General features: G+C 40.6%; 1 protein-coding gene across 2 annotated transcripts in view; it reads left to right on the top strand.

Moving 5' to 3' along the window:
- AMBRA1 (autophagy and beclin 1 regulator 1) overlaps positions 1–14,694 on the top strand; it is a 177,550-nt gene that overhangs the window by 103,320 nt on the left and 59,536 nt on the right. For both annotated transcript variants that reach the window (XM_066636722.1, XM_066636723.1), the window contains 2 exons: positions 3,755–3,943; positions 4,197–4,351. In XM_066636722.1, coding sequence (XP_066492819.1) covers positions 3,755–3,943; positions 4,197–4,351 — 344 coding nt within the window. The remainder of the gene's footprint in view (positions 1–3,754; positions 3,944–4,196; positions 4,352–14,694) is intronic.

Genomic DNA, 14,694 nt, shown 5'->3' on the forward strand with positions numbered 1-14,694 from the left:
GTGAGCTTAAACTTTCTCCAAATGTAGGAAAATATGCAGAAAAGGCAGGGGAAACAGATATTCATGACAGCCCCTTTAAGATTAGAGCAGGGAAATTGCAAGCAGAGGAGAAGGAAATAGTAGCAGGAAGATAATGCCTTCTTGCAGTGTACACAAACATGCATCCTTGCAGATCATGAAACTAATTCTGTTAGCAAGCATTAATCATGTATATAATGTAGGAGACAAAGTAAGAGAACTTCTTGCTCTGTTCTTAAGATTGAAGCCCTAGAGTAAACAGTTCAGTTAGAGGAGGTTAAAAATTCAAAATGTACTTTCCAGTCTGGAGAGTTAATTTGGAAATAGAGAAATACACATAAAATACGTGATGATGTTTATCTGAGATTTAATGTGTGTTTTTTTGAGCCTAGTGTGTTTTTTTGAGCCTAAAAAAACAAGACAGTGTCTTATTTTTGGGGAAACACGGTACATTAAGTGTAAGTGATGAACATATAATCATTGGCAGTTTGTGACCATAATCGGACTAGTTGCTTGAAGCCTCAGCTCCTATATTAACATGGGTCAAAGTTTAATGGAGATAGTCAATGATAGTGATTCATAAATGTGCCTCCTGCTAACATGCCACATAAGACTTGAAATAGCTCAATTATAAATGAGATTAACGGAGAAGGATAAACATAAAAATAAACAGCCCACAGAAAGCCAGTTGCTGAGAATGATCAGAGGGTTTTGCGGCTGCTGCTAATTTCTAAGTTTAGTGTAAGAAGCAGAATGTGTCTCTTGATGACAGTTCTGGACCTCCCGTCAGTGGTGTTCATAAGTGTTCTCTGCTCTGTTTTGATCTGAGAACTTGGTATAATTAACAATGTAAAAGAAAACCAAAAATGAAAGGTCACTCTTGTAGCAGCAACTTTCCTCATGTATACCATTCTTGCTCTAAAATGCTTATGTGTTAGCAAATGTCTCTTTAACGCAGATGCCACAAGAATCTAGCTGGAACTTTGTAGGCCATCTCTGTGTTCTTTGGCACCATAACCTGGCAACTCTAAAGGTGGAAATCATATTTTTGAATCTCACTCATGCTAGAAAATATTCTGTAGGTAGTAAACTAACCAGTCAAAAACTACCTTTTCCTCTGTGGTGCTCAGTTATTACATGCAGCAACATGGGGTGTTTGTAGTTATGTTTTAAAACAGTGTTTCTCAAACTGTGGGTCAGGACCCATTAGGTGGGTCGCGAGCCAATTTCAGGTGGGTCCCTGTTCATTTCAATATTTTATTTTTAATATATTAGATTTGATGCTACCATGGTATGAGATTGCATTTGGGGAAATGTTACAGACCTATTCTTTTAACAAGCTACTATGTATATTCTTTTAAGAATGATAGTCATTGGGGTTTACTCTTGGGTAAGTGTGGGTAGAATTGCAGCCTATGATTGTTAAAAATTTCCTGCTTGCTGATGTCACTTCTGGTCATGACATCAATTGCAGTGGGTCCTTACTATCCTTTCTTAAGTAGATTGCTGTTAACGGGAAATGGAGCAATCCAGAATTCTACCTCTTCACTGCTTAATGTGTATATTGTAATGTGTGGAGAGGTTTTGCAGTGTTAGCAACTGTGAGGGTGGGAAAATGAATAAGTAAAATAGGGTTTGGAGATGGTTGTCTCTTGTGCACAGAGTCTAAAATCTCACTGTATTTAAGTACAGGAAGAGTTGTGGAGGCAAAGTAGGTTGGTGGGATGTTGAGAGATTCCAGAAGATAGAAGTTAAAGGGCAGGGATGTCAGAGGCTGAACTGAGGTTCAGGAATTTGAGGAGAGAGTAGGTGAGGGTGACAAAGAGAAGTCAAGATGTAGAGGAACCTTTATATATTGCGAAGTATGGAAAAAGCTTATTGACCAAAGGACAGTTGAAACTGTACAGGGTGACCACAAAGACCCTATACATGAGATTGTGTGGATCTGGAATTTAAGCCTGCATAGGACTTTATGTGTCATCCCCACCCCCATATATTGTTGCAAGAAGGAAATGTGAGGAGAAGCAGGAGTGCTAGGAAGTAAAGCTAAATGATGGGCTGACTAATTGGTGAGGGGGAAAAGAAGGAAGCTAAGGAATCAATATGTCATAGAGGAGTTGAAGAAAAAGGAAAGGCCAAATAAAAAGTTGAGCGGAGGATAAACATCATAAAGCAATTAGGAACAAGAGGGATAATCAAAAGCTGACATGAAAAGGGACAGTCAAGGCAAGGGAGCCATTGAAGACAGAGTTCTGTTTTCCTCCTTAAAGGGCTTCTTTTAACTTTGAAGATTGAGACACTTTGCCAGTTACGTGTGTGTTTTTTTTAATCAGTTCAGTACTGTGATGGCAAAAGACACCTGGTGAAATTCTCCTTTCTTTGTGACTTTTAAAAGTAAACAGTATGTCCCACTGGCCAGAAGATTTAAGGAGCTTGTGGCTTCCAAGTGGTAGTGAGATTTATTTATTTATTCATTAAAAGATTTATACATCACCTTTCCCCTACTGGAGCAGATGACACCAAATCCATTGTGGAAGGAAGAAGGCAAAGAAAGAGCTGGGATCACTTGAGGCAGGCTCCCATTATAGGACATGATGCAAAGCTGTCTGTATCAAACTTCACTGATAGTCTCTCCTTTTGTCCCCACCGAATGAACTAATAGTGTTTGGAAGTGATGAGCTCTTTGTTCTTGTATGCTGCTCAATGGAAGAAAAACCCTTCATGATGACTGTGTTGCAACCTCTGAGTTTTAAAGGTAGTCGCTAAAAACCAGATGCAAAGTAGTGGCAACAGGATACAAGTTTCTTGTTGTCTTGTGTACGCCAAGAGGCATTTGGCAGGCCAAGGTGAGATATAGGTAACTGGACTAGATGGGCCCTTGCCCTGATGCAACAGGGCTCTATGTTCTTCCATTATTCTTAAACTATATGTAGATATAGATCAGAGAAACAGACTAGTACTAGTCTGATGTGATGATGGACATAGCAGGTGGGTGAGTCTGAGAGAGTCATTTTGAAGAGAGGAAATGGCAAGGGAGAAGGCAGCATTGTTCCTTGGGGCAGATGGTATAACCAGAGCAGCAGTGAAGTTTTTTGTGGTAACTACATAGAGATGAAGGTAGTGGCAATACTTGGATGCTGAAGTAAAAAGAAGGTGGTACAAATAACAGTGGCATCAAGATGGTTTTATTCGCTGTTATGCACTGAATCAGAATGATTTAAAATGGTTTGGTTTCCAAAATGTGGTTTCTTTTGTCTTCTATATCATTGGCCACAACATCTACAAATACTGAAAGATGGTATTTATTCAATTTGCCATCACCTGTCTCCAGGTTCTTTCATGAACACCAAGCATTGCCATGGCAACAGCAGGAATTGGTGACATGGAAAAGAAATATAAGGGGAATAACAAAAGGCAATAAATACTTTTTTAAAATATTGCTGCTTAACAGCTGGGAATAAAGTCATTGGAACTGTGAGAGTGATTGTTTCTTGGTACCAAAAGTGTTCAGTCACCTCTTGGTTCTAGGCCCCACTCCTCATGCTCTTGTAAAATTAGGTACAGTTTGAACAGATTCAAATGTAAGATAATACTCCAGCACAATGGTGAATGCTTCCTGGACTCTGGAAAAGCTGGTTCTATGTTCCCTTGTATGAAATAGTGTTTTTAAAAAATCTGAATCCTCTGTTTTCCAACTCTAATATCTGATCCATCTTCTCTCTTCCTCTCTTTGCAGCCTCTGTGAATGTGCTTGTTCAGAACTGCAAGATATACAACGATGCCAGCTGTGATATTTCTGCAGATGGGCAGCTTCTAGCAGCCTTCATTCCTAGCAGTCAGCGAGGTTTTCCTGATGAGGGAATACTGGCAGTATATTCCCTAGCACCACACAACCTGGGCGAGATGCTATACACAAAGCGATTTGGTAAGAGCTCTTTGGCTCAGGAAGCGAACAGAAATAGCAGGGTTTTTAATAAAATAATACACTCTACAATGGTAATATAGGAGTATAGAATACTACCACATAGTATCGCTATAAAGTGTAAAGTGCATAACAGGTACTAATCAAAGAAAATTGCAAGAAGACTAACTGGTACTGGTAATTTTTTTTGTTCTTTTTAAAATGTTTCATAGAATGAGCTTGTTACATAGAATGAGATGTTGTGTTTCATCTCCAGGTCCCAATGCCATTTCTGTGAGCCTGTCCCCAATGGGCAGGTATGTCATGGTAGGGTTGGCCTCCCGCCGTATCCTGCTGCACCCTTCCACAGAACATATGGTGGCTCAGGTGTTCAGGCTGCAGCAGCCACATGGAGGAGAAACCTCAATGAGGGTAAGCGATGATTCTTTGCTTCTCCAGACCTCTGTTTGTACATCTTCTTTAATTGTGCGATTGACTTTCACTATGTCGCATCTTGGCTTCATTGATGGGAGTTTTGTGGACAGCAGACACTGCTATGAGAAGTCTGAACTGAACAATACCTAAAAGCTGCCTGAAATTAAACTTGAAATGATATTACCTGCTAAATGTTTGATGGAGAGTTTTGTTTTTCTAATGGCAGTTTGCTTTGAGGTTGGTGTAGTACAGGGGTGTCAAACTCATTTCATACCGAGGGCCAAATAGCATTCATGATACCTGCTGAGGGCCGGAAGTGATGCCATTAGGCAGGAACGGATTTCATTAAACAAGTCAAAACCAAAAATAAGCACTTTTTCTCACTTAGGAACTCATTAGCTGCAAATGACAGAAGAGAAAATACACAAATCTTGATCATATTTCAAGATATTGGAGAACCCAATTTTCAAGTGGGCTGCCCTTTCAGCAGTAACATTTCAGCACTATTCAGCAGCTGAGAGCCTGAGGGCTGGCTTCTGTGGGCCACATCTGGCCCCCGCGCCTTATGCTTGACACCCGTGGTGTAGTAGAACAAGCTAAATGGACTACTAGGGAGCAAGGAATCCATCTTGGCCATTAACCCAATGATTTGTCCAAGGTTCTTGAACATGTCTCAGCCTTAGTCATCCTTCCATAAAATACAAATAATACATTTTAGTATTTGAGAAGAATGAGATACTGATTATAAAGTACTACATAAACGAATAATATTTCTTTGGTGCAAACATTTAAGTAAAGGGTATGATTTGCTTTTCAGTTCTCCAATGTTGCTGTCATCCTCTGTGAACCAATAAACTTGGGTTGTAAGCCCTTAAGTGTCAGGGAACCACATCACACTGTAATTGCTGAGCGGTTTAGAAAAAAAGGTGATAAAATGCAAACCAAAGCTCTTGGCTGAACAAACCAATTGATTAAATTGGGAATTGCTCAACCTTTTTAAGCACAACTCTGAATAGTGTTTCGTTTGTGAAGTTATTCTTGTACAAGTTATCAAACTCTAGCCCTGGAAATTAGATAAGACCCTTCCGGGAAAAAGTCAATAACAAACAGCTTTTGTTTTAATACTTTTGAATTATATGGCACATTTTTCTAGTCATGAAGGTCAATGAAGGTTTTTTAAGTTTAAAGCTATTGCAAACCCAATTTCATATAATGGATTAGGATTTCATTACTGAAATACATGTCCTTATATACTGTCAATGTGTACTGATATTGGTTACATTGTGCTTCTGAATTGTTAGCATAAAATATAGCTTCTCTTCCAGTGTACCTATTTCTCCTGTCATGATTGTGAAAGCATCAAAAGAATGTTACATCAATATACATTTTTTTGTATTCTGTTGCTAATGGTGTGTCCTTAGAGTAATTTCTGCTCTTTTGAATTATAATACTTCATAACTGACCCACATACACCAAATTGGAAATACTAAGCAGCCCTGTTGAGTTTTTCCTTAGCAGTTAAATTTACTGGTGGTGGTACTGACTTGACTTCTGGTCATGTAACTCCAAAATTCTTATTGAGGTTTTGTCTGCTCTCACATTGTAGGATTATTATAGTGGTTCATGCATTATAGGATTATGGAGTGCTCCCCAACTGTCCCTGGAACAAATTCATTTTAAAAATGTTTATTTTAAGACACAAAAAGAGATTTTTTAAATAGAGGACATACTTTGTACATTCATTAAGTAATCTGTATCACAAGAGATTGCAACAACTGAGACTTTCAAAAACATATCCAACTCTTACATTCTTCTGTATTCTCTACAAACTGGATTTGCAACTTGTAATTTATCCACAGTTCTTCTAAGGATCCAGGACCGAACGTTCATACCAAAAACTGTATCATGTAACACTAACCTTTCATAGATATTACAGCAGCTTGCTAGCAGATATTCCTGGCAAAACATTTTCAGTCACTGCAATGAAGGGAATGTGCAGATGTATCCAAGGAACACGCAGTAAACACAATGCAGCTTTTAAAATGTATGGGGTTGTAGAACCCCAAGAGGGGGAAGGGGGGAGAGAGAGGGTGAAAAAATTGTTTCACTTTTCCTCTTGCAAACAAAGAATCCAGGGCAGTGTATAATTCAATATAAAATACAAAATATAAAAAACGCCATTAACAATAACACATTATCATAAAAGCAGCAGATAAAAAGCAGAGCAGCATAACATAAATTAGATGACATTCAGGGTGTAGTCCTAAAGTGCCCTTGGGCTGGTGCAGGTGCGAGCTGCACCAGCGCACAGAGGCTGCATCCAGCCTCCGTGCCATGCCGGCTTGTCCCAAGTAGGTTGCATCAGCTGAGCTTGGCTGACATGGGGTCTGAGAAGGGTGGGGAGGAGGTGGGAGGGAGGCATTCTGAGGGGGGGGAGGCGGAACGCGGTCCTGGGGGTGGGTGGGGAGCAGGAGGTGGGACTGGAACCCGACTTTTATGCCAGATCCCAATCCTATTCTCCAAGCAGCACAAAGTGGCTGCAAGCTGCTCCGTTCTTCTCAGACTTATGCCACCTCTGGTGATGGCACAACTCCAGGGAGACCCATTGGGGCTGCGGTGGCTTACCCAGGGGTAAGGAGAAGAGTTTCCCCTTGCCTCTGCTGAGCCACTTTGGGCACTTATCTTGCGCTGGATACAGCGCAGACCTCCTGGCCTACCTGTTCCAGCACAAGATAGGATTGCGCCATCATTATCCTAAAAGCAGCATTAAAAAAACCAAAAGCAAGAAACAGAAATTGGAAGGAAGCCAAACCAAAATAACAAAATAATAGGGCAAAGCAAAAAACAGAACAAGCAACCCACACAACAAACAAACTGAATACGAGCTGAAATTTTTAATATGAGTTTTTTGAATTTTAACCCTGCCTAAAATTTCTCAACTCCAATGGGAGGAAGTTCCATAATTGTGATACTCCCAAAGAGAATGCCCTAGCTCTGGCTGCCAGCAGCCAAGCAGCCAGCAATGGTACCTGACAAAGTGCCCTCCCATTTGACCTCCGGGTGTGGGCCTTTTATGAGCGAAGGCAGTTCCCCAATAGTGTACGACACCATGAATTCTATGTAAGTGCATCCTATGTGACAGTAGGAGAGCATCTCTTCTGTGATGGGTAAACCAGTCTCTACTTGCAGCGGTACTTCTACTAGAAATGTCCTTTCCGTATGATCTAAAATTTCTTCATTGAGGCTAACAGTAATCAAGCAATTGAAAATGCAAAATATCGTCAACTATTTTTAATTACTTATTTTTTCCTCAGTAAATATAGCTGGTCTGTTTTCTAATTTAGGCAAAGCTTCTTGTAGCCAGCAAGACAGAAACAGCTTGAAAATATTCCTGAGGAAGGAAATTTAGACTTAGTGCTTTTCCCTTTCTCCTTTCCAGCTATAGAGTTTAGTTCAACTTAAGAGTTTTACAAGCTTCCCATTCTCAGTTCTTCAGTATAAAGCTTTAAAATTTAGCAGTTTCTTTTTTTCAGCTGCAGTAAAAGCCTGGAGGTGTCTGGCTGAAGTTTGCTTCTGAATGATTTGAAAATTATCTGATTTTTTTCCTGGGGGGTGGGGTGGGGGTGGGGAATGATTATTTTACCAGTCCGTTTTGGGGCGTGGTAAATGCCCTTGCCAGCTCTCTCAAATACACCTTTTGCTTACCCCAGTAGCAGTATGGAACTTCTTTCTCTCCTCCCTCTGTTGCTTGGGATTCAGCCCTGCAAGTTTAAATTGTGCGGCATGCTGCAGGAGAATGGTTTTTCTTTTCTTCACACAGGAGGAAACAAAGGGTGAGAAGCTTGTGGAAATTGTAGTCTTGTGAGGAATAAAGCAATTGGCGTAGTCTTCCCATAGATTACAACTTGCGTAAACCCTTTTGCCTTTTATTCTTGTTTGGAGAAAGGGAGAGATGTTATACACACAGATGTTCTCAATTGCATATCAAAAAAGTTTGACCGTAAAAACTTTCCTGGAGTGTCTCAGGGCTGAAGGGATGGCAAAAATAAGGGGCACTGAGGAGACTACCTGAAAAAAAGCCTTTTGGCTTCTGTTGCTCCTCCATCAGCTGCACCTTTAGTATGACTTTTCTCTGTCTTAGTTAAAGCTTTGCACTTACCAGACTGAATCCAGCCAATCAGATTGAATGAGTGTGATTTCACAGTGCTACACAATCTGTGTTCAGGTGTTATAAAATACATACAAGATTGCATGGGGCAGCAGTGAGAATGTGCTGGCAAGCCCTATCTAGCACTGATGTACTCCCTCTGACATCCTCCTAAAGCCTCCTTCAGTCCCCCTGAGTACAATGTTTGTCTGTAATGGCAAGTGCTATACTTGGGGAGAGATCCTCCCCATGACTGAGAATGTGAGCCACCAATCAACTGGTGCTACATGCTCATGTCACTAAGGGGAAACAAAGCGGACTAGGACTAGGATGGTGTTCCTGGATTGCTAATGTGGGTAACCCTAACCAATCAGAAATGTCACTGAGGGCAAAGTGAACCTATGGAGACCAGAGTTTCCTGAACAGGTGTATGCTTTCAGATTGATTTTACAATATGTTCTAGAAAACAACTAAAAGGGAGGCTGTCTTTCAATGCTGTTGAAAATGCCTGTGAAACATATATCTCCCCCTCCCTGCCCATAACTTAGTACTAGTTCTAAGCTTTCATCCTGACAGGCAGCAGAACATTTTGGAACTTCCAGAATAATAGTTGACAAAGCAAGGGAAACCAATGCCTTTTCCACTGAGCACAGTCTTGGTTTTGAACATCTGTTTACTTTAGCAGCATTGTTCTCAAAATAAGTTCACAGCTTTGGGAGAGAGGGTGAGCACACCAGCATCTTAAGTTATAGTCCAGTGGTTCCCAAACTTTTTAGCATGAGACCCACTTTTGAGAATGATTGTCCTGGATCAACCTGGAAGTGATGTAATAGCCGGAAGTGACATCATCAATCAGAAAGTGCCTTCATTGTTATGTCAGAGCAGGAAGTGATGTCATAAAACAGAAAGTGACATCTCCCTTTAATAGAGTTAACACCACCTGTTTTAAAAGGAGAGTATCTCTTGGCATTTTATTAGTTTTTATTGGGTTATTTCTCAGCCTTTTTCCAATAGCAAAGTGTAAGGAAAAAAAGCCTATTTACAACCTTGACACAACAAAATATCCTGGACTGCAGGGTTGCCAGAGCAAATATTATGCAAAGGTGAGCTTTGAAGAATGTCAGCATCTCAGCTTATCAGAGCCACAGTAAGCCACAATTTCATGAGCTGGACACTCAGAAAAATGAAAAGCAACTGCAACCAGCTTATCAGAGCCACACTAGCAAGGAAGGGCTTCCTACTGCACCAATCCCAAGTCAGGCTTACAAAACTGTGTCTTGTTCACATACCAGCAAGGCTGCAAAAGAGCCCAAGGACAGATTTCTGCCTTGCATTTCAGAGACCATTCCTTGCACAAGATGACAGATGCACCTTCTCACCTCCAGTTCTAAACAATTTCAAGTGGTTTCTAGGTAGATGTAAAGCTTTCCTCCTCCACTTTTCAGGGGAAAGGAGGTGTGTAATGGTATAAGCAAAGAGGAGAGCAGGATAGGAAATCAGGTTACCCATGGAGACTTGGGCTTGGAATACTGGGGATTTGGCAGTAGTGGGAAGAGAGAGCCAGAGGAGAACTGGGGGCAGGAGGGAAAGAAATGGAAGAATTTTTCCTTAGTACTGTCCGAGAACAGTGTGACATCCTCACTGTCCCAAGAAACATTCTTTTTTTTTAAAAGGACAGCTGCCAAGACACCCACCACCACAGTTCTATCAGCCCATGTCACGTACCCCTGCAGATCACCAGAATGCTTAACTCACCCCAATTTTCCCAGCCCACTTTACATACTCCTGCAGATCAGTGTGTTTAATTCACTCCCCCATTTCCTCCACTCCATTTCACATACCCCTGCACTCATTCACCCTAGCAGCTCTAGGATGCCTCTAGCAGTCCTGAAGCTTCTCTGGGGCCTGACTGGAAGCTTTCAAAATGGCGCCCCCAGAGTTTGCCAGCTTCTAAGATAGCGGCTGCCATCCTATTGCGACCCATCAGAGATTGGGTCCACGTGTGTTCGGATCAATTGCTTCGATTTCACATGTAGTTCTATTGTTAGTTCACAACTGTTCAGAAAACAGTGAAATAACTTAGAACTGCTCATTTAAAGATGTAATAGTGTCAGGGGCAGGTTTCTTAATGTTGTCGCCAGCCAGGAACTGCTGCTTGTTACTATTAGCTGCTTTTCTGTTTCCAGCCATTTGATCTTGCTAATTCTCCCATGTTGTCCTGGCAAGTGTAGATGTGACCTTTCCTTGTCTGACAAATAACTCTTGTACTGTGTAATAATTTTAGTGGTGAACTAGACTAGTTTATAATTAAGAACATAATAACAGCCCCACTGGATCAGGCCATAGGCCCATCTAGTCCAGCTTCCTGTATCTCACAGCGGCCCACCAAATGCCCCAAGGAGCACACCAGATAACAAGAGACCTCATTCTGGTGCCCTCCCTTGCATCTAGCATTCTGACATAGCCCATTTCTAAAATCAGGAGGTTGTACGTGCACATCATGGCTTGTAACCCATAATGGATTTTTCCTCCAGAAACTGGAATGAAGACTGTTCAGCAAAAGCTGAAAAATAGTCTTTCTACGAAAAGATTTCCTAACCCCTTAGTTTAATTATTGAACTAAGTTGTTGTGTTCAGCCTATATTTTCCCTTTAAATTTTATCTCACTGATTTTGTTTCAATTTTATTGGTCACTTTGAAATGGTCTCTTGGTTTTTTCTTCATTTAGCCTACCTCAAGATTATTCATACAGCATGCCCACACCAGTTTGGAATTACCTATGAGACCTGTGTAGCCCATATTTAACTGCACACAGTCTGAAGCTTGTGTAATCTTGCTCAGTCTGACATAATCCACTGTTATATTTTGGTAAACTTAAGTCAAACAATAGTTGATGTGCCTTGATGCTATTTTCTAGACCTGCTAGATCTATCTTCTATCTTTTCATCTCTCTATAAAGTTGTGTGGGAATTGGATAATGTAGGTGGTTAGCAGTTTACTGGAAAGCAAACATTTCCTAATTTTTCATCTTTTTCTTTTTCCTTCCAGCATAGCATTAATCTTTTAAAAAATTTTGTTTTCATTAATACTCTGTTTCCCTTCCCTTTCCTAAGACATAAAATACAATTGGTACCAAACTCCAGGTCTCTTTTTACTTCTGATTTACTTCTAGTTTGCTTGGTATTCAGTCAGTGTTTAACCTGTGGCACTGTCGAGTCTGGGCAAGTTTAAATAACATTTCTGTATTTCATGTGGTGTTACTATCAAATGTTCCTCTAAGTTCTGCTCAGCATCATTAACTTCCTTCTGTTCAATCACTACTTGTTCAATCAAAGGCCTGACAAATAAATGGGAACACAGTGAAACTGCAATTTATTTTTAATGATGATAGGCTTTCATCTAAAATATAAGAGTAAGTGAATTAATAATTTGTAACTTTTAATGTTGCGTTTTTAATATAATTGTATGCTAAATACCTGTGGAATAAAATGGCAGCATCTGTTAATGTTCTTTTTAATGCTGTGCTGAATAATGGTTGTAGTCTTACTGACTAGGTCAGGGGTGCCCAAACCCTGGCCCTGGGGCCACTTGCGGCCCTCAAGGACTCCCAATGCAGCCCTCAGGGACACCCCAGTCTCCAGTGAGCCTCTGGCTCTCCAGAAACTTTCTGGAGCCCGCACTGGCCAGAAGCAACTACTCTCAGCGTGAGGGCGACTGTTTGACCTCTCATGTTAGCTGTGGGATGAGGGCTCCCTCCACTGCTTGCTGTTTCACGTATGTGATGCAGTAGTGGCAGCAAAGAAAAGACCAGCCTTGCTTTGTGCAAGGCCTTTTATAGGCCTTCAGCTATTGCAAGACCTTCGTTCATTCATATAAGTTCCACCTCTAGTATAATAATTTATGTAAACTTCTGTAAATTTATTCAAATTTTAAATATAAATTAATTCTTCTTTTCCCCCCGGCCCCCGAAACAGTGTCAGAGAGATGATATGGCCTTCCTGCCAAAAACTTTGGACACCCCTGGTCTAGATCAGGGTTTCTCAAACTGTGCATTGCAACCCACTTGGTGGGTGGATCGCAAAGCTGCAACTGACAAGCTGATAGCAGGCAAGTAAAATGCATTGAACCTTATGGAAACTGAGAAACTGAATTATCTACTCATGAGTAGACAAACATGCTCTATTCCATTGTGAAGGGTAGGCTGAGAGAAATTCAGCACCACCAGAATGGTCCTGATCCAATAAACACAGCCCCCCCAAAACACCTGAGAAGTCCCTCCCTCCAAGCCGAGAATGTATTGAGCCCTATGGAAAGGGAAACTAAGCAACATATTCACATTTACTCATGAGTAACCAGACGTGCCTTGGTTCCTGTGGACTGTCAGGCAAAGGGAAGTGCAAGGTTCCTAGAATGGTCCTGTTCCTATGCGCGTGGAGCTCAACAAGACCAGAAGGCAGCCCCTCCCTCCCCACCAAACTATAGTAAAAAGAGGCTTAGCTGATAAGACTTTTTTTCTTTTTTAGTCTTGTAAAGCTAGGTGGGTCCTGATGGTGTATATTTTTAAAAAGTGGGTTCCAGTGCTGATAGGTTTGACACCACTGCTTGATTGGTAAGGGTTGTTGTCTTTTACAGATTCCTCTCCCCCTCCCCCATGGAGTCGCTTTTCCTCTCCTCATCATTCAGGGTTTTTAATGCCATTTAGAGGGAAGCTTTGAATCTCAATCCAGCCCAAACAAAAAACATGTTGAATTTAAAATTTTGTCCTAAATCACACTGAGCTGCTCAAATATGAGAACTTAAATTGAACTGGACATTGGGTAAGGCTGAAACTCTTATTTTTTTTGAGTGGGGGAGTTTGACATTTGTGCAGGCAGGCTACAGAGAGAATTCACTTGGTGGAACAGGGCTAGCTTCCCCATCTCATCTCCCCTTATTTATTTTACTTTATTTCTAATTTTTTAATAATAATAATAATAATAATAATAATAATAATAATAATAATACTACAGGTATTTATATACCGCCTTTCTTGGTCTTTACTCAAGACTTTATTCAAGGCGGTTTACATAGGCAGGCTATATTAAATCCCCATAGGGATTTTTACAATTGAAAGAAGGTTCTATCTTCCAAGAACCACAACATTCAGATGTTTCATTCTGATCTGGTTTCACATTCTGGCCTCCATCTTCCCACGCTCAGAGCAGATGGAATAACTCGGCTCAGCTTGTCAGCTGCTTCAAGGTCACACGGTGCCGTAAATAAATTTAATTTAATTATTTATAGCCTGCCTATCTAGGGAAAATGGCACAATTTCAGTGCTTGCTGTGGGCATTTTCAATACTTGCTGCATTCTCAGGAAAGCACTTTTGGTGGACGGATTGTCATTCCAAAAAGTGGGTCCTGGTGCCAAAAATTTGAGAACCACTGATCTAGATATCTTAGCTAATTATTACTTTATGAGGCTTAAATTCTACATATTTGAAGGTTAGAACTGAAATGTACCAGCAATATGTAGGATCATAGTGGCTGACAGACTTCCTTGTACCAGATGCTGACAGGGGGGATTCCTCTGTTCTCCCACCCACACCCTTGAAAATTGCCAGAGTTTAAGCATTTTTCAGAAGTGTTGTTAACTTCTGGAACTCTATAGCTCCTGAAATCCAGCTCAAACAGATTAATTGGCAGGAAGTTAGGGAGTGTTATTTGGATAGCATTTTATTCTGTTTTAATAGCATTTAAATTGTTGCCTGACCCAAGTTCTGAAACCAATGAACTTGACTATAAATCTAAAATTATTTTCTAATACTTGCTGTTAGCCTGTGCAGAGTCTCCTGTGGGGAATGAACTCTGTTTTTGGCCTTTGAGAAATATTTTTCAGCTATAATTCAGGGTTAACTAAATTGACATTTTAAGTTAATGAAACTTTATTGACACAGAGATAGATGGTTCTGTAGATATTGGTAGTTGAGCTTTGACCAAGTGTGCATAGCAGGAGGCATGCAGGAACAATAATTTATGCAATATTTGTATTTTATAATCTCACTTGGGCTAATATCTTATAATTGGGTGTTTTCATTTACTTAGGGCCAGTTCACACAAATATGATTCTCAGCATGTGGGAAGCATGGAGGGATGTAGTGTATAGTTGTTGTTGGCATCCTTCAGTCTCGGAAGACTATGGTGTCACGCTCTG

The sequence above is a fragment of the Tiliqua scincoides genome, chromosome 1 (genome assembly GCF_035046505.1).
Source record: "Tiliqua scincoides isolate rTilSci1 chromosome 1, rTilSci1.hap2, whole genome shotgun sequence".
Lineage (NCBI taxonomy): Eukaryota > Metazoa > Chordata > Lepidosauria > Squamata > Scincidae > Tiliqua > Tiliqua scincoides.